Source organism: Heterocephalus glaber, unplaced genomic scaffold, assembly GCF_053883595.1.
Source record: "Heterocephalus glaber isolate CG9 unplaced genomic scaffold, H.glaber_assembly_v1.0 deba00000594, whole genome shotgun sequence".
Lineage (NCBI taxonomy): Eukaryota > Metazoa > Chordata > Mammalia > Rodentia > Bathyergidae > Heterocephalus > Heterocephalus glaber.
In genome coordinates, this window is record NW_028258151.1 from 23,960,897 (window position 1) to 23,980,698 (window position 19,802).

Here is a 19,802-nt window from a genome sequence, read left to right on the forward strand (position 1 = left end):
CATCTTCTGTTCATGCAGAAGTTGAAAATGTTTTGTGTCCTCCAAGGCGCATGCTGATTGCCAAGAAAATTAGCATGAATGAACCAAACCTCCTAAAACATTCTGCATTTATGCAACTTCTTTTCTCTTTGTACCAGGAAGATAGTCTCATTGTCTTGTCCAGAGAATAAAAAAAAAAAATCAGTGTATCCCTAGCCAAATGTCATTTAACACTTTGACAAATGTTTGAACTGCATAGTCACGACAGTCTCAGCTCACAGCAGCCGTCCAAGTCAAAGAATGACAACACAGAGTCAAGAGGACATTTCCTGGACTGAGTTCTTCGACCCAATCTCACATCCAATGGGAAGAGGTCATCAGACAGAAAGAAGGATGGGTAATAGCCTCTGAGCATTTTTATGTATTATGTTTTTAACATTCACTGACTATTTTTTCCCCCAGAAATATCCCTTTCATTTTAGATGAATCTATTTTTCTAAAGATGTTCAGGTTTCATCACAAGTTAGTTTCTTCATAACAGCATGCCTTAGTTACTTTTCTCATTGCTTGGACAAAATAGCCAACACCCATAAGTTAAAGGAGGAAAATTTTATTTAGCTGACAGTTTGTAGAGGTTTCAGTCCATAGTCAGCTGGCTCCAAGGCAGGACAGCATGGCAGAGGAGAAACAGTTCATGGTGTGCCAGGCAGAAAGCAGCAAGTAGCAAACCTCCCTTTACCTTTTATCCCATCCAGGCTACAAGGTTTCTGGATGGTGCTACCCATACCCAAGGTAGGCCTTCCCATTATCCATACCCAGAACTATGCTAATACTAATCAGTGAACTAATTTAGTAGCACACACCCTTAATCCTACTATCACATGCCCTAGAACCAACCAGCTCCAAAAAGCCCCACCTATGAGGGCATGAGGCTTTGGTGGGACATCTAGTTACAAGCCGTAACAGACTGGTAACCAAATGAATATGAATTTCTAGGCTGAAAGTGAAGAATTTCATGGGAGGGTTAAAAAATAATTATTCCTAGGCTGCTAAGAGTAGAAGTCATTTCCTCTAAGGGAGGGGTATTCATGAGATTTCCTTTCTACTTCTACATGCAAGGTTTTCAAATAAACAAACTGATGGATTCAGTGGCTATTTCTACTACAGACTCAAAGATATTTGTCTTGTAAAGAAATCTGAGAGGTTAAAAAATTGGTGAGTAGTTATTCTAAACAAGTAACTAAAAGGCTCAGAAAACTTTATTATTTATTCTTGCCACATTTAGAGATTACATGGTAGGGGCCAGGGATTTAGCTCAGTGGTTCTGGTGCCTGCCTCACAAGTGCAAGATCTAGAGTTTGATCCCTGGTACAAAAAAAAATGCCTAGAGATTACATGTTGCCTGGTAGTTTACTGTTGGCCCTCAATGAATGTTTTTGAATTTAATGGGTGGAAAATTTTTATAACAGATGAAATTTTTTTTTCTTAAATATTCTTTTATATTTTTTCATGAGAATTTCTAAAAGAGAAAGAAAGACACTAGTGGTAGTTCTGCGAGAATGGAAAATTGTGAATTTATTTGACCAATTTTTATATTCAGAAAAAAATTTTCCTTGGTTATGACAGATTACAGCTTACCTGAGAGAATATTCAAGAATAGATAGCATGTGGTACCTCTCCTGTATCTGTATCAAATAAGTAGAAGAATCAATATTTTTTACTATACCCATGAATAGAGTTAACTCAAGGTTTGTTTGGTTTTTTTTAGACAAGCTGTCCTGATTACAGAAATGTAACATTCCAAAAGAGTGATAAATCAAAAGTACCAAAATAGGGTGTGATTTTACAGTCACGAAATAAAATATATTTTCTGGATATAAATTGCCAAACATCTGTATCACATAAACTTCACTAAATGAGTTCTAAGAGCATAATGAGTATGTCCCTTGGTATTAACCAAGTACAAAATTATCTCTAAAATGAATCCAACAATTTCTATAGTTTCATTTTCTTAGAACACTCTATTTCTTCCCCAAATATTAGTGATCCAGATATCCCTTGAACTATAATCAGCATTAAATACCTGCTAATGTGAGAAGCATTATGGAAACAAAAGGGTGTATAATTCATGGTCATTTCTCTTAAGAACTTTAAAATTTAGCTGGCAAAAAAAAGAGTTGGAAGCAAAATAGATCTAACAATGTGAGACAATAAGTAATACCTGTGAAATGAATGTTGCCAACAATAAATACAAGAAATTCAAAGGAGACCATACCTTCCAGCTAGCATTAGAGAAAGATGGATTAAATCTTTTTTTTTTGTTACCAGGAATCGAACTCGGGACCTTGAGCTTGCGAGGCAGGTGGCAGAACCGCTGAGCTAAATCCCTGGCCCAAGATCTTATTTTTGAAAAACAAAAATCCCTGAGTAATCAGAGAAAGAAAGTGGGAGGAAGAATTTCTATGAAGGAGACTCACTTAAGGAGAACCATAAAGGAAAGGAAGTCAAAGCATGACTGTGTCAGAGTGAGTGGGCCCATTTGTCATAAATGAAGAGAGGTCTGACTGGCAAGGTTGAGGCTGCTACACTGAGTTATTAAAGTGCCATATGCAGATCCAGTCCACATTTTTTATGCAAATGGATTCTGGAGGCTCTGATGACATTCGTGGTGGAATACCAAGCCAGTAAAAGATCCTCAGAATCAATATTAAATCTCCATACTGAGGGAAGAGATTCCTCTACATGGATAAGCATGTCAAAGAAAACATAGTTGGCTTCAACTCTGGAGTCGTGTGAGGTCTCTTAAAAGATTCTACACATAGGGCTGGGGATTTCGCTCAGTGGTTCCACCGCCTGCCTTGCAAGTGCAAGGTCCTGAGTTCAATTCCTGGTACCAAAAAAAAAAAAAGAAAGATTCTACACATAAGAGGGAACTGAACCAGAGTGGCTGGACAGGCAGGGCTTTTTCTGGCAGACTATCCATTTGAAATTTTGGTTTGGATTAGCTGGCCTTTCCTCTTCTTTGATATCTGGGATAGCAGAGGTGGCCACACATTTTTGACCTACGTAGATCTTGATCATCTTTTTTGTTAGCACATAAGGGCTGCAGTGCAGATGTGGGTGCCCAGGAGTCCAGTGCTTTTCTCTGGAGTCATTTGGAACTGATTAAATCTTCCCAGAGGTACTATTGTGGATGGACTGACTAAAGTGGAGAGCCAGCAATATTGATGGCATTTATGGATTGTTTGGCCTCTGTTTCACTTAGGACTTGTTATTTCAGCAGAATAGATCTGTGATGACCATTAAAATTTCTGCACCACTCAACATTTTGTGCACAGTAAATTCCAAACTCAGCTCATACTTGTGTTTAGGGGGAAAATGATTGCTTGACACCCATTGCTTCTTATTTCTCCCCCGTGTACTCCCTATGGTCTCTGCCTAGATAACACAGTATGAGGATTTTATGTCTTTATCTGTATGCTCGCTTTGTGAAGAAAAAAAGGACTAAATGAAGGCAGAAGGCTGTTATAAAAGTTATTCGCCCAATAAGCAGGAAGTCGCAAAACAGTGCCTGAACAGTGCATTTTGGCTTTTCTCCATGTGTCAGATTGTGTGAGTCGCTAAGAAAGGCTATGTGTATGGAATGGGACAAAGTCACACATGGGTTATGTTTCTGTCTCGGCAAGGTTTTGGAGTCTCATTATATGTTCATGTGTAGTGCTTCTACACCCAGTGCAAACAAACAAAATCATAGCTTTCGTACAATTCAGTCCTTAAATGAAAGCCAGCTACTTCTTGGAACACTCTTGAAGAAACAATACTTTATCTTAATTCTAAAGACGTGAATCAATATATATTTTCTTTCCTCTTACCAGGTTCAAATATAAAAATAACTTGGCTATAGAATATAAATGGCCCTCAGGTGGTGGTTTAGGAAAGAAAGCAATAACACTGATTTAATTCCTTCAGATGTGGACACCAGTCATAGTGCATCAGTTCAGCCTACTGCAGATCCAAACACAGATTTGGTGGAAGACTTGGACAGGACAAGACCTCTTTCAGTGACAACTCGTAAGGATAATGACACTGAGTCCTTTGTCAACCTAGCCCCCTGCTTCAGCTCCTGTTCATTTGGCCAAGATGCTGGCCAAGCTGGTGGTGGGAATGGTGCATTGTTTGCTATGTGGCTTGGTTCAGCCCAGGGTGTTAAGCTGTCTTCATTGTCTGTATTTCTTGTGAGGTTCTTTATATCTGATTTTACCTTCATTCTTGGTGCCTCCAGATCCAATGACTTTATGTTAAGAATAAATAAAAAGGCTGTAGAACTCCACTCAATTTGATTTTCCTTCTCTAAGTGGTCATGTCAGTGCCATCGAAGACCACAGCTAGGACAGTGGTTCTTTGGGTTTTAACTGGTCATCTCATTTTTACTTCCACCCTTCCTCCAGTCAAGGCAGAAGAGGGATTGCTTTTCTGATAGTGAAAGGGCATTTGGGTGCCAGATAATCATACAGTAGCGAAATCACATTAGCCCACAAAGGAAGGGCAAAGTGTAGTGTTGAAAATTGACAGAGCTGGCACGTTTCTTGGAATAAAAAAGGAATATTTGCTAATATCTCTATCACTAAACATCTAGTAGGAAAGGATATTACATTTCTGGTAGCCTTAATTGCCACCGTATGTTCAGCAATAATCTAGAGATCAGTCTAAAATCATTCATAATTTCTTGGCAGAATATGAAAGAAATCCAGAATTAAGAGGGCCGCATTTCACTGCAAATAATGGGCAGAGCCCTGTATATGAGCCCTCTAGGCAAAGGAAAAAATCAGCAGGCGTGTGTTGATTGTCAGCAGTGTAAATGAGCACAATGTTAAGCATCAAAGGAGCTGTAATAAACCTATGAATGGCCTCTGCTAATGAAGGACTTGTATTTCCATTTTATATTACTATTAGTTTTTATTCAGATGTTGGATTTGGGATTTGGTGAATGTCTGAATCTTGGTTTCGATATTTATTTGGTGATGGGCATGGCTTATAGTTTGTGTTTTATGGAACACTTGCACCTGGAACTTGGCAATAAGCACCATTCTTACAAGAATTAAAAGGAAATAAACTCAAAACAGCCAAAGTGCTTTCAGATCTGGGCAGTAGTTCAGCCTCAAATGTATACAAATCACTGAAGCCTCTGTGTTTGTGCAGGCAAGCATTTCCTTGGTGTGGTGATGAGAATCCCTGTGCACAGATGAGGTCAAAAGCCTAATAATAGAGTAAAATTGTTAGGTTAATTTAATGATCTTTAGAAGGGAGTTATGAATTTCCTTGTGCAAATTTGATTTGAGTTCCTTGAGCAAATTAACCCAATGGGCTTCTTTCTCTTTTGTAGATACACTATGTAGTGTTGTTTCTGTACAGTCACACTTCTTGAACAGTAGTTAGATGTTCCTGATTGTTGATAGGAGCACTGAAATTCAAACGTTCCTTTTCCACATCTCTGCATTCTCTGGTTCTTCTGAGTTCCCAGGAGCAATGCTATCATGTGGGATGATCCAGGGTGGGGAAAATTTGGACTCAGTCTTCACCTTGCAGCCTTACCTTTATTCCTTATACTGAAAGACAAAGGGGCCAACAATTGTCAAAATAGAATTCTGATGTTTCTTTCAATCAAAGGACAGTGTTGTGCACAAATCTCCTTCTCACTATGTACCTATCCCTTTGAATAGTATAGGTAGATCCTCCCTATTAGCAGATGACAGAGGACCTGAATCATGGTTCCAAATTAACACTGGATTCATCCCTCATTAAAGCAGAGCAGAGCGATTCTCAGAGCTTCTCTACCTCACATGGAGAATTGGAAGAAGATAAAGACCATCCAACAACTTCTACTCTGACATCTGGCAGTAAGGATTATAGAACCCAGTTGGCTTCAGCTGTTGATAAAAATCAATCTCTCATGGGTGCTCTTGCAGTGTCTTTGGTGGAGGTACATGTACTGGCTGTTATTGATACTGTTCCTTTTCACCAAAAGGTGCATATGGTGGTGGTCTCTGATTTTTCTGCTTTGTAGACCTCTTAGAAGACCTCTTAGAAGACCATTAAGCATGAACTGTATTGCTCGTCTTAAAAGTCAGATTTCTTTAATGCTATGGTTAGTGATTTGGTTAAAATGATACATTGCTTCTATAAGATATACAATTGGTGCAAAATTCTGATTATATAACTCATATTACTTCCATTAATAATATTATTGTACCATTTTTCCTCTGGAGCATAACTCTACAGTGCTGGTGACTAGGAAGCAGTGCCTATCTGGCATAGGAAACAATAATTAAGTTGGAAGCCTTGAGTTTTTTAAATCATTCATTTGCTATTGCAGTTGCAGGTAGCATAATTTTACCCTTCAATTCAATGGTATGTTTCCTCCACTCCACCAAAGGTGGATCCAATTGAGAGAGACCTCATAGTTATCTAGTACCTGAGTTGACTTCAAGGTTACAGTTGTGATGACATAAGTCTTACCTTAGTAACTCGGGCAAATGTTGCAAAAATGCTTCTTGTGGGTATTAGGATCACCAAAATCTCTTCTGTTGAGCAATGTTCAGATGGTGTCTATTGCAAAATACTGATTTTGTTTAATAGTGTGGCAAACTCTGTCTTTTGTTTTTGCTCTTGGAACTTTTGAAACTATTGGAACTATTGAAAAGCTTTTGCAGCCATTGCATATTCTGAAGATGGGTAGGTGGTGAGTGGTGATATTACAGATGTGGGTTTGTCACTGACTCCACCTCCACACAGATAGAGATCCTGCCAAAGGGGGCAGAAGAGGTGCAAATCTTCCTGAAGACTCAACTACTTCACTGGAAGGTTATACCCCTCATTACCCAGAAACAAAAGAAAACAGGACCCTCATCCCAGTGACCCCTGCTAATACTGGGGCCATTGGAGAAACTGAAGTTACTGTTGTTGAAGAGCCTAACTCTGATGTTGATCACTCCTTACCAGGTAATTGGACCATTTATTATCTGGTTTACTTTCTCTAGAGAGAGAAACAACATATACTTCCCTATTACAGAATTAGTTTCTATATAGACTGTGATTAGGCCTCTTTGTGACATGGGAAAGGTTTTCATCGCTTGTTATCAATTCTGGTGCCAGGAAATTTGGAATTACTTGAGGTAAAATAATGTTTCCATTTATTAATATATTTTCCATTTATTTTTGTGAGTTGGCTGTTATGGTAGAATTTCTTATTCTATTCCTCACCTTGTGATGTATCAAGGTGAGCCATATGAAAATAATATTCTTATGGATCAAAATAATTGTATGTTAGCAATTTCATTGGATTCAATTAATAAATCCTGCTTATTTAGTAAAGTTTCACTCAACATAAGAATCTTTGTTCTTAATTTTTTATTTTTGGTAATGGATTAATCAATTTTACTTTTGGTGATGGGTTGGTGAATAAACCTCTTTAGTTATGATGCATTTAAAACTTCATTTTTAAATCTAATATTAACAATAGGAACTACTTCTTGTTGTTGTTGGTTTTTTTTTTTTTTTTTTTTTTTTTTGGTACCAGGGATCAAACTCGGGTCCTTGCATTTGCGAGGCAGGTGGAGGAACCACTAAGCTAAATCCCCGGCCCAGGAACCACTTCTTTTATTGTAATGGTAAAGAGATGGTTTATTCCATGAAGTTTGACAGGGACCCAGAATAAGACTGCTCAAATAACCAGTCCTCTCTGCTGGGTTTTTTCTTCCTCCGTTTGCATTAAGAAACTGATACTGAAAAAAGAAGAACTGGCTAAGAAACTAAAAACTGATTTCTCTCCTCTAGTACCAATTGTTCAAGTGCTTCTAACTATTCAATCATTAACACATATTGTGTTTATAGTAGAGATCCCCCTCCCCCCAAAAGAAAAAATATATCGTAAGAGAATCCTGTATGTAAAACAGAGAGCAATTGCAATGTTCTGAGTAAGGTAGGACAAGAAAATCCAGGATGTCACATGCTTGGTGTTGTTCCTTTGGACTGCCCACTTTAGGGCTTCAAAGAAAATGGTTTAAAAAATACTGACATCAGCAGTACTGGAAAGACAAAGCCCCTTTATATTACTTAGTGTTTTGTGAAGCATAATCCTGCTCTCCCTTATTAAAAACTCTAAGTACCATTGTCAGTTTTCTTCTGGAGGAGTGAATCTTACAGTTCAGTCTAGTTTCTCTTGGCAAAGCAAGGCCTGTTGTACAACCTAATGTATTTAAATATTCAATGGCAATTTTAATAATCCTAGAAGGCTCATAAAGCCTAGTTGTTAGCAAATAAAATTCTTTCTACCAAATTGGTATTTCTTCTATATTTGCATATGAAGTCATGATATAGATGGATTTTTCATGGTTCTCCATGGATTCAATAATTAGTAAGACATTCCCTTCTCTTCTTAAATTTCCTTCCAAAACACTCATATATGTATATTTCTGCCTATACCTTTTTTCAATCTTTATGCTCATTAATATTAAGAACTAAAGCATTTGTGATCGTGGTGGCAGTGGTGGTGCTGGGTTTAGTGATGGTGATTTTGATCATGGAACTATCAACGTGGCATTCTTGTTCGTGCTGTTTTCTGTTATTCTAACCTTCAGCCCAGGAACAAAGCAATCTGTGTCTTTAATGTAATGAGGAGAGTGATTACAAGTGACCCATCTCCATCTTTCCTAATCAAGGAAATGGTAATGATCAAGCTACTCTATATTCCTTATATGCATTTTCAGAATCAGTAACTACATCCAGTTTGTGAAACTGCTGAACTCTGTGTGTGTGAGTTTAAAGATTCCAGTATGCTTTAAAATTGTTGAGGGTTTGGGGAGGAGTCAGGGAATTTCCATATGTCAAATCTAAATTTTTAATTATGGATTTAGATTTTAGCAACTCATGAGTTTTTCTCTATCTAAAAGCCTTCCTGTAATGGATATTTGAGATTATATTAATTACTGATGTCCAACATATGGCTTAATTTTCAAAAAATATTATCTGGACCTTGTTCTAATACCCAGGAACAAATTTTCTACATGTTATCCTCTTATCATCTCTTTTTTCGCTTTACTTTAAATAAGTCTCTGGATTTTCTTTTTGAATCTTTACATCATTCAAACCCGGTATTGCTTAAATACAGTCCAATTTTGTGGCTCAGAGAAATCTCTGTAAAAATCTCATCCCCTGAGCCAGAGTACAATTTTCCAGTGATCACACACCTCAGTCTAATTCTTATAGTCCTTATTTAACATCCACATTGCCTAGTTTCAGCCTCAGACCTGCGAATCCATCATAATATTTTAGTGTAAGTGTCTCACACCACTGTTCTTGAATTCCTACCAAAATCACACGTTCTATGGTGTGGTTTTAAATGGCCTGTGCTGCCTCCGTTTCCTTAATTTTGACAGAGTCTGTAGCCCACTCATCAGTGAGCTAAACAAAGAGTGGTAATTCATGTTATGAATCCAGTCAAGACTCTTTTCACATCATTTCTTGGTTACCTTTAAAAGACTAAGCTTCTTAATGGACTTGTGAAAATACAGCATAAGGAAATGCAGCTTGCAGAGTGAGCAGAGACCCAGGACTAACTTCCCTTCATTGGCCATTACAGGAGATCAAGACACGTTCATAGACCCCAACGAACGCTCCCATACTACTAGTGATTCGAAATCTGATGGTGAGTTTGAAATTGCTTTAGTCATTTACTGCTAAAATCATTCAACTTGATGATTACTAATAAAGTATGAGTCAGTGTCTCTAGAGGAGGGAATGATACTCTCTTAGCAGGCATTACAATCACAGAGAGGACTTATTAAATCACATTTCTGGTCCTCACCCTGAAAAGGTTTTGAATCGGTTGGTGTAGGGAAGAGCCCAAGCATTTATATTTCTAATAAATTCCCTGGTAATGCTGATACTTCTGGGACTTCGGTGACTACTGCTCTGGAGAAAAGTCTTTCATCTGAAAGGATCAGGAAGAATCCAAGTAGGGTCCCAATTTAACATTGCCCTGTGCCAGAGTGACCGTGAGCATGGGTCTTGAAATAAGAATAGCTTGTGTTTGATCTCAGTTCCTCTACATAGTAAAGGAGCAAGATGCTTAAAGGGCCTGAGGTTCAATTTCCTAATGAAGTTTGGATAATAATTGTCAGAGGGCATTGTTTCAAAGTCTAAATGATAGAATACATGTAAAGCCCTTAGCACAATCTCTGGTACGTAGCACAGTAACAAGCATTTGAGAATTTACTATGTGAATGTAAGTAACATTATCCAAAACACTTTACCTGCATTAGGTTAGACCATATTAAACTGATATTTCTGTAGTCCAAGGATAGCCACTCTCAGCAAATTTAGAGTTCATCTGATAATAACGGATTTAATTATCCTAGAGACCCCATGATGTACATAATACTCTTATTGTCCCCATATCACAGATGAGGAAACTAAATCCTGGATAAAGTAAGTAACTTTGCCAAGTTGATATACTAGTGAGCCAGGTTTAAACCCAGGGTCTCCTGTTGCCCTTCATAAGCTCTCCATTGCTAGAGAAAGCACCATAGTGACTAACTACTGCCAGGCATGCATTATTAAATCGATTCCTGTTTGCTCTGACTCAGATCACGCCCCCTGAAAATGTTACTTCAGACAGCAAAGTCTGACATGAGGTTTACTTCTGACCTTTTAGTCCTGGGGCTATTGAGAGGTTCTGCTATTCCCACCTACTGTGATCTCCCAAGCATCACAAAAAGCAAGTGACTCATATCCGTATAAGTTATCACCCTTCCCTGCATGCCCAAGTTGGAGCAAAGGTTGCTTCCAGGTTTAAAGCTAATCTGAAGAAGGATATTTACATGATGGCTACAATAATAACCCTTTATGTTTCTACCCTGGGACATAGGGTTTATTAGAAATGCTTCTGAAGTACAGGCAGTAGTCTGAGACTCACTGGGGTCCTTGGATAGGGTACTTAATGTTCCATCCTCAGTTTCCTTATCAGTAAAGAAGATCAGATCATCTATTTCAGTTACCTCCTGGAGTGTTTTTGAGGAGCACAAGGTATCAGGAATGGGAAAGTATTTGGGAACAGTAGGAAGTTATTATTAAGAGCCATGCTCTCTAAAGCCAACAGACCCCAGCTACTCTACGTATGGTCCTTGGACCAGCAATAGAGACATTACTTAGGAGCTTGTTGGAAATGGAGAATCTCTGGCCAATTGTGGGGACATTGCATCAGTATCTGCATTTTAACCAAGTTCCTCCTCCCAGGTGGTTTGTGCACATGTTAAAATTTAAGAAGCTCTATCTTCCACTGTCTTTCTCATAGTTGAAGCCAGTTGAATGATCACTGTTCGCACTTATCAGGTTGGGTCTCATCTTCCAACCAGAGTGCTCAGTCTCCTGGTTTGCAGAACTTGCTCTCCTGGTTGGTTCTACCCTGGTTGGATTAGTGGATCTTTAGGGCACAAGAGAAGCCTGCTGTATCTTGCCTATGCTCTTTGGTTTTTGCTTGAAATGAGAATCGGGTGGGCAGGCCCTCATCTCTTTTGTTTGGCTCCCATGCAGGTGTATATTGTTCAAACAAGAAGTTTCATTTTGTTGTGCACACATCCAGATCTTTACTTGCTTGGAGCCCTTTTTTTGAAAATCAAAATAAAGAGATATGATCTATTAATGGCCTGTCTTTTGAATATCAAAGGCTGCTATGAGTCAGAAAAAAAGATCAGCAAAGATGATGGTACCTTTTAGGTGGTTTCCAAAACCAAAGATCTCCAGTTTAGTTGGCCAGTATCTCAGGTGAAAACCTTCCAATGGCCAAACACAGTGGGAACAGGTAGGCAAAATGCCTTGGAGGCCTTTGAGGTTGTGAAATAAAAGGTCACTGTCAAAATGAGAGGGTGTATGCTGAAACAGCCAGACATCTGGTAAGAATTTGTTTTGCTCCATTTTAAGTTTTAACAAAAACTTCAAATTGTTGAGCCCTCCTACCCCCAAATAACCATTGCAATCAAGATTTTAGTGTCTGTTCTACAGAGTCCAAAGTTTGAATATCTAAGCCTACCATTGTCATCCACCAATTAGCCAAACAGACTTCCCTAGGTTTTTCTCCCATTGGTGGCCTGGAGGATACTACAGCATGTCCCCATTTGCTATGAGATAAAAAGCTCATTTTAGTGGAACATTTTCAACTTTTACTCTCAACTAGTGGATGAAACATATAAAAACAAAACAAAACAAAACAAAATAACCATGAAGCTTTAGTTTTAGGTAAGCCTCTTAGCAAGATGTCTTAGATGTTTCTTTTAAAACTTGATGCCTTCCTCATTTTGAGAAGCCACCTGTGGTTTTGACTTGTAGAGCATCTGTTTTGCAATGCTTCCTCCCAACTTGGGTGGTTTCTTTGGTTCATTTCCTTATTTTGTTATTTATTGGTAGAAAAGTGTTCATTTTTCTAACAAAAGTCAGACATTCACTAGTGAGTTAGCAGGGACTCTAATAAGTTGATTTTTCATTGAAAGTAAAGGCCATTGCCCCCAAACCTATATTTCTCGGTGTTCATATTTACTTCTGTGATGATAGTGGATGTGATTTTTGGGCTCACTTTGGGTTTTCTGGCACATCTGAATCCCCTGGGGAATCTCATGAAGATGAAGATACTGATTCAGTAGGTCTGGAATAAAGCCTGAGATTCTGTATTCCCAGCAAGCCCTCAAGCAATGGTTCTGGTACTGGTTTAGATGGTCACACTTTGGGAAGCAAGGTCCTACATTAAACATAGGAAATAACAACTACATACAGTTACCATGTTTGTGCACTTCTTTCTTTGAACCTCTGTAAAATGCTGATGAAGTGCAGTATCTTACTATCTCTATATTATAAGAGAGAAAACCTAGACTTGTCAAAGACAACCTTACCTAGCACAAGTTACTAGCAAGAGGCAGAGGTAGAGCTCGAACCCATGACTTTCGAGCTCTAGAAACAAGTCTTAGTACTGCACAAACCACTGCTCCTGAGATTTTCATGTTCCCACATACATATAACACATCTAAGCCTTAGCCTTAATTGCACTGACCTTTTAGGGGTGCTAATCTTTTGCACAATACTTTATAGATGTCTGTGGCTGCAATATATAAATAGCTTCTTGGTGATGTAGATCTTGGAGGTTGGAACTCCTAGCAGTGCATTCCAAACTTGGGAGGAGACAACTTTTTGCTTATCTCCTTAGGACACTCAAGTGGGACTCGAGCTGGAGCAAGCACACCCTCTCCTCCTCAAAGGAGACCCCAAATTCCAGGTGAGTTTCAAACTGTACAGGAGGAAAAACATGGTTAAAGCAAGTTTCTCAAAATGTCCCAGGAAGGAAGAAGAGACCTAATCAAGTGTACATACTCCTAATTGCCCAATCCTTGAACCTGTTGGTTTCTCTTTGCAAGTTGAAGGATGCATGAGAGTACTCTAACCTCTTGCCAAGAAAGGGTAGAACATTTCTTTTCCTTGGTCCCCTGGGCTCCATAGAGGAACTGAACTTACGTTCAAACCTGTCCCTGGCCTGTCACAGGGAAGTATCCCTTTAGTTACCAAAGCTTCCTTCCCGAGAGAGTAATCATGCCCAGGGCTCCGTGTCATACTCAAGTCCTTTCTTTCCCTGCCCAGTTTCCCCTTTATTACTGGGGCCAAAGCAAAGCATGTAATTTTCACATTGCAGACAGAGGGGATAAAAGAGCAATCTGGGTTGGATGGAGTGAAATCGTTGTTCTGGTTCCCAAACTAGTTTTTCTTGAGAGGCAGTCCACTGATCAGGCTGGAAGAAAATTTTCAGAAAATAGTATTACAAACTATACAGTGAGGCATCTGGAACACCTGGCTATCCTGGACATCGATCTTTAAGGCATCTGGTGCAAATTGTTCTTTGGGGTTGGGGTCAAAATCAAACATTTGTAAAGGGAGATTGCAAAAAGGAAGGCATACCCTAATATTAGTTCTCCTGTCCTCTGAAGTCTCCAAACTGAGCCTCCTTGGGGAGAGGGAAGAATATGGGATATGTGATGCTCCTTTGCTTTGGCTTGCCCAAGCACACCTGAAGGCAGAGCATGTGGAGAGAGAGAGGGAAGGACAAGAGCAACACAGCAGCAGTCAGGCATAGGGTTCTTCCTGTCCTAGTAGGGTGAGTGTTTGACATCTCAGAGCTGGAGACCAGGCCAGGATTGGGGGGAAGAAGAACAGAAATGGTACCTGGCTTCCTGTCATCCTCCTTGAGGTGAGCCAAAAGTGGAAATGGGAGGAAACCAAGACTTGCAAAGAGAAGTGGACAGTGAATGACTTCTCACCTTTCTTCTTTCTCAAGTCTTTTTTTTTTTTTTTGTAAAATCTCGTTACTTTATTAAAATGTTGGCAGTGAACTAAAATAATTTTATACACTAATGGGCCAATGCCTGGGGGCCAAATCTGGACCCCTGGGGCCACCAGTTTGCAAGTTCTGGTGTAGAGGATAAAATGCAGCTTCTCTACCAAGGCTTCTCGTCATCTGCAGAAATAGCCTCCAAGTTCCATGCATGGCTACCCACATCCTCAGACACTCACGAGCCCTGTGTTTGGCTATTATCTCTGATTCCCAGATCCGCTGCTTTTTTCATGCCCATGGGCCCTTTTCCCACTATGGAGGATAACAAACTCCTACTCACACGGAAAAACCCAACTAAAAGAAACCTTTGTGAATCTTTCCTTTACATTTCAGGCAAATATAATCCCTCCTTCCTCAGAAACTTCATAGGACTAGGCACAGGTGTTTGTTTTTCTGTTTTCTAAGCCCCTCTCAGGGTTTTCCAAGAAAAGACACTCAGTAGATGGGTAGAAGGACAATAAATCACAGAGGATAGGAGTTCAGGATGTGGACACATGTCTGTCCCTGACTTTCTTCACCTGTGAAGTAGAATTAAAAGAGTTTATGCAGTGAAACGTGTTTTTGAGGCTGACAAAGCAGTCAGCTCACAATCGTAAGATCAAAGGGAGGGGGAGATTCTCCCCAGAACATAGAGACCTTCCCTAATGGCAACACATGTCCACACTACGTGGAGCCAGGGTCCTGAACTCACTCCACGGTGGAACCTGAATCCCAGGTAGACAAGACCCAGGCAGGAGTCCGGCCCCTCTCTTGATACTGAACCACACAGTCCTTGTCTCAGACCCCTCCCCACTTCCCTACCCCAAAGCAGTATTTCAGTAGCTTTACACAATTTTCTTTTTAAATTCCAGGATTCTATGTTCTATGAACAGCACAAAAGATCCAAACTTAGGCATTTTAACAGTTCTAAACTTTGATATCTAATCTCTGATTTGATTTTTATAACAGTCCCCTGAAATAATTAGGGCAGACTTTTTTTAAAAAAAGTCTTTTATTGGTACATTGTAGGTATACAACACAATTACATTTCTCACTGGGAATTGTACCTTTACATAATGCATCTTGGTTCTTATTATTTCCCCATTCCTAGCCCTCCCTTCACGCCCTCCACCCTTCCCTATTTACAAAGACTTTATTTCCATTCTTTCCATTTCTCAGCACTTTTCCTTTCCCTTCTTTCCTTTCCCCTGCCCGTCCCACTACCCCTACCCCTTTGGACCTTTTCTTCCTATTTTGCATTATCGATTATTCATTCTAATCATTGGTACATTTTAGGTATACAATATAATGACATCCATCATTGGAAATTTGCACCTTTACATAATCTCTCTTGGTTCTTATTTTTCACCCTTGCCCAGCCCTCCCTTCAACCCCTCCAGTCCTCCCTATTTACAAAGATTTTGTTCCTATTTTTCCATTTTCTCACATTAATCCCATTCCCTTCTATCCTTTCCCCTAGCCCTCCCACTTCCTTCAAGTCTTGACTCATTGCACACATACATCACTGAATGGATTCAACTTGCCAAGTCATATTTTACTCCTATTAGCCCTGATTTCAAAACATATAAAGTATTTATTAGCCCATAAATAACTCATGATTATCAAGGACATTTTAGAAAATACAGCCAAACAAATGGATGAAAGTGTAAATTGTGTATTATTTCACCACCCAGAAGCACCGTGGTTATGTTATCATTGTAATACCCATTCTTCCTGTCATTTTGCAATGTAATCTATGTACAAAAATGGCATTAAACCATACGTGCTGCTTGGTCAGCATTCCTTCCTGGTTGACCACAGCTTTCCATGTTATTGAATATTTTCCCTTTATCATAATACAATGGATATATCTTGACTTATTTAGCAAATGTCTTACTATTTGATATTAGGTTACTTCCAACTTCTACTATTACAGATAATATGGTAATGAATATCTTTGCAGCTAAATTTGGGGTCCTGTATGTTCCCTGAGGTATAACTGCTGGATCAGAAACATGAATATTTTGAAGGCTTTTGTCAAGTAGGCCCGAAAGACCCTCCATGAATGTTTACAAATTTACCTTCCTTCCTCCTTTCTTTGTCCCAGGCTCTCCATTTTTGTTTCTGAATAAAATAGAAGGCAAATGTTCTCATACAGAAAAGGCATGTTTCTCTCAATGGAGGCATAAATTTCCTTTAATCTATTTAATAATATTTCACCAAAAGCATCTACAAATTTCAACGAGTTTCATTCTATATGTTTTTGGAAACCTATTTCTCCAGGTGGGACTTGAAAATCCTAACTGATGATAAAAGATTAGTATAAGAGGTCTATGGAACAAACTCCTGTAGCAAAATCACTCCTTTAGAATGAGATGCTGGTTGGCTGGACCCTTTGGTCAAGCCTTTCTGCAGTGCTGACTGTAGTTCTTGTTTAGCCCAGGTCAATTTCCCAGTTGCATCTTTGGTTTACAAAGTGTATTTCTGATGCTCACACATGTCTTTTGGTTCACTCACACCAGAATGGCTCATCATCTTGGCATCGCTCTTGGCCCTGGCTTTGATTCTTGCTGTTTGCATCGCTGTCAACAGTCGGAGAAGGTAAGAGACTGCTCGTTGGGGCCTGTGACTTTGAAGGACATCTTTTAAACTGAGGCCTTACATCCTTGCTGCTCAGAGTGTGATCCCTGCAAGGCTTCAGCACCCTGGGAGCTTGTTAGAAATGGAGAAACTCAGACACAAGCCCGGAGTCTCATTTAACAAGAATCCCAATATTTAGCAAAATTATTTGGACTCTTACATATTGGTTGAATCTCATGGTTCTTAATTTTTTCAGGGTTAAACTGGGGACTCTGATAAAAGTTACAAAATATCTCACCATAAAGGCATATAAAAATATATACTCACTCACTGATTTATTAAGTGCATTAACAATACACAAAATGTCTCATGATTCAGGGATTGATCAGTCACTGCCATCAGCCCATTTGAGGTCCATGGAACTAACTGTCCACAACCCTTACCTGAAGCAGACCATGGTTTTTCATTTTGTTTGTTGCTTGTTTTTATAATGATGTTATTTTCTATTTTCTGAAAACTGAAGTTGGAAGCGTTCAGATTATTGCCTAGGAAGAGCTTCTGAACAGAAAGGTGTATAGAACCATGAAGAACTTTCTTTCAGAAAGTGTCTTAGTTACTTTTCTCATTGCTGAGACAAAGTACCCAACTCCCAAAGTTAAAGGAGGAAAAGTTTATTTAAGCTTACAGTCTGTAGAGGTTTTAGTTCAAAGTTGGCTGGCTCCAAGTCAGGATGCATATACCTGCTTGCGCCATGGCCAGGCTCCAGAAATAATGCTACTTAAAGTGAAGTAAAGTAGTAATCATTCCGCCAACAGAGAAAATGAACTTTAGCCAGAGGTATCTTAAAGCTATGAGTCTAATTTCCTACCTTTAAATAAATAAATTTTTAAATAAATACATTTTCTACCTTTAAATTAAAAAAAAGTTTGTTTTCTCTGAGTGTACGCACAGGAACATTAACTCTTTGTAGCCATCCCTTGAGACTGCTTCTTAGAAGGGAAGAGAGTTTTAGTTCCAAGCAGGGCCACCTTTATTACACATGTCAATCATCTCACAAGCCAGGAAATGCCCCTGAGTTTGGGAGAAGCCCTGGAGAGAATTATAAACTCTGTTGTTGGCTTTTAAAAAGCAATAGAGGGCCGGGGATTTAGCTCAGTGGCACCACGCCTGCCTTGCAAGCACAAGGACCCGAGTTCGAGCCCCAGTACCAAAAAAAAAAAAAAAGCAATAGACATCTAACTCCAGTGCCATGCACAGCCTTTACAGGTTTTCTAATTATCTGAAGACATCAAATGATGCCATTTTATGTTTCTACAAGTTAATAAAAGTGCTATAGTAAAGCCAAATAGCTGTGTTGCTATCTATGTATTTTGTGGCATAATAAAAAAATAGTCAAGATAGCTGATTCCCATAAGGAACAGAAACTAGGAGAAAAATCTAAAAGACTTCCAATGGGCTCCTAGGACTAAATGGAAAGAGTTTTGTTTTGGTTTGGTTTTTTTAGTTGAATTTAAATGGGACTTGGGGAAGCCCTTACAAAGAGTCTTTATACTTAGCCCCGGCTTCCTTGTTTTCCCTTGGGTTACTTTTGCTTAATTAAATATGAATTTCCTATTGTTTGAAATCAGCCCTTTTTATTCCTGGCCCTCGAATGTAGCACTTTGGCTCGCACATACAGTCTATAAGCTTTGCACATGTCACCATGGCAACTTTGGCCTGGATGCTGTCGACGTGGGGAGCCCTCTGAGAAGCATCTCAACTGTCCCCAGAGCAGCTGGAGTCGGAACATTGTGGCTGGTTAGCTCCCCAGTCGCTCCCTGTCTTGTCAGAGCAGAGAAGGAGCCCCACGGTTCCCCTCCCCCTCCTCTCAAGACCAGCAGTCACCCTAGCAACAGGCAAACAGGGACAAGCAGGATTTGCAGGATTCGGCACAGCAAGTATCTCACCGGGAAAGTAGTTGTTTGGATGCCATAAATTACTGTGTCCTGATTTGATAATTGAAAACAGATTTGCTATGCAGTGGTTAAGGGCTGCACAGGCCCCTGAATGTATGCTGTGTGCCTACAGCTGACAGCCCATTTCTAATCCTCTTAGAAGGCTGGGGCCTTTCTGCTTTGAGCGTGATATGTAAGAGATGTACAGAATCCTATTTCCATCAAAGAAAGTTTAGCTGGAAATAGGGCCTCCAAAGGGAATTCATTTATTCAGCAGGCCTTTTTTTTTTTTTTTTTTGCACTGGGAATCGAACTCTGGTCCTTGCGCTTGCACAGCGGGCAGCGAAACCACTGAGCTAAATCCCCAGCCCTCAGCAGGCATCTTTGGAGTGGATCCTCTGACTGTTAGCACTGGTGAAGAAGAGAGGAGAGACGATGAAAAGTACCATCCCTTCTCTAAAAGAATCTTGAGGTTTAGTGGCAATAGGGCCACTGCTAAACTGGGGCCAGTAACTGTTAATGGAGAACAGCCTCAGAGCCAGTCATTATCACAGGAATTAGAGTTGAAAGAATGAAAGTAGAAAAGTGTTCACTTTTATGTTGAGATGCAGGACTGGCTGTGGGCTTCAAAGTGCTCTGTGAATCACCTCATCTGAAGGACACTGATTCACTGGGGGTTCCACAATTTCTTCAGCTCTTCCCACAACAGCTTTCCTTGATGCTCTTCATGAAATCAGACTCCATGAATTAGGGCTTTCCCCTGGAGATTGTACTTTCTTGGCTCTCCTTAAGAGCACTTTGTTGTAGCAGTCAGTTGGGTTAGTAGATCCTGAATAAGGCCCGAAGAAGCAGTTCTTGGGTGCCTTCCTCTGAAAGATGTGTCTGAAGAGGAGAAAAGGCATGAG

At 39.6% G+C, this 19,802-nt stretch overlaps 1 protein-coding gene across 14 annotated transcripts in view; it reads left to right on the plus strand.

Moving 5' to 3' along the window:
• The window catches only part of Cd44 (CD44 molecule (IN blood group)), an 86,576-nt gene that overhangs the window by 59,896 nt on the left and 6,878 nt on the right, over positions 1–19,802 (plus strand). For 4 of the 14 annotated variants that reach the window (XM_021264361.2, XM_021264366.2, XM_021264369.2 and 1 more), the window contains 6 exons: positions 3,949–4,050; positions 5,784–5,876; positions 6,772–6,978; positions 9,617–9,682; positions 13,229–13,297; positions 16,906–16,984. In XM_021264361.2, coding sequence (XP_021120020.1) covers positions 3,949–4,050; positions 5,784–5,876; positions 6,772–6,978; positions 9,617–9,682; positions 13,229–13,297; positions 16,906–16,984 — 616 coding nt within the window. Of the gene's footprint in view, positions 1–238; positions 377–3,948; positions 4,051–5,783; positions 5,877–6,771; positions 6,979–9,616; positions 9,683–13,228; positions 13,298–16,905; positions 16,985–19,802 lie in introns of all 14 variants that reach the window. The other 10 variants (XM_013074934.3, XM_013074936.3, XM_013074937.3 and 7 more) reach the window with 4 other exon arrangements.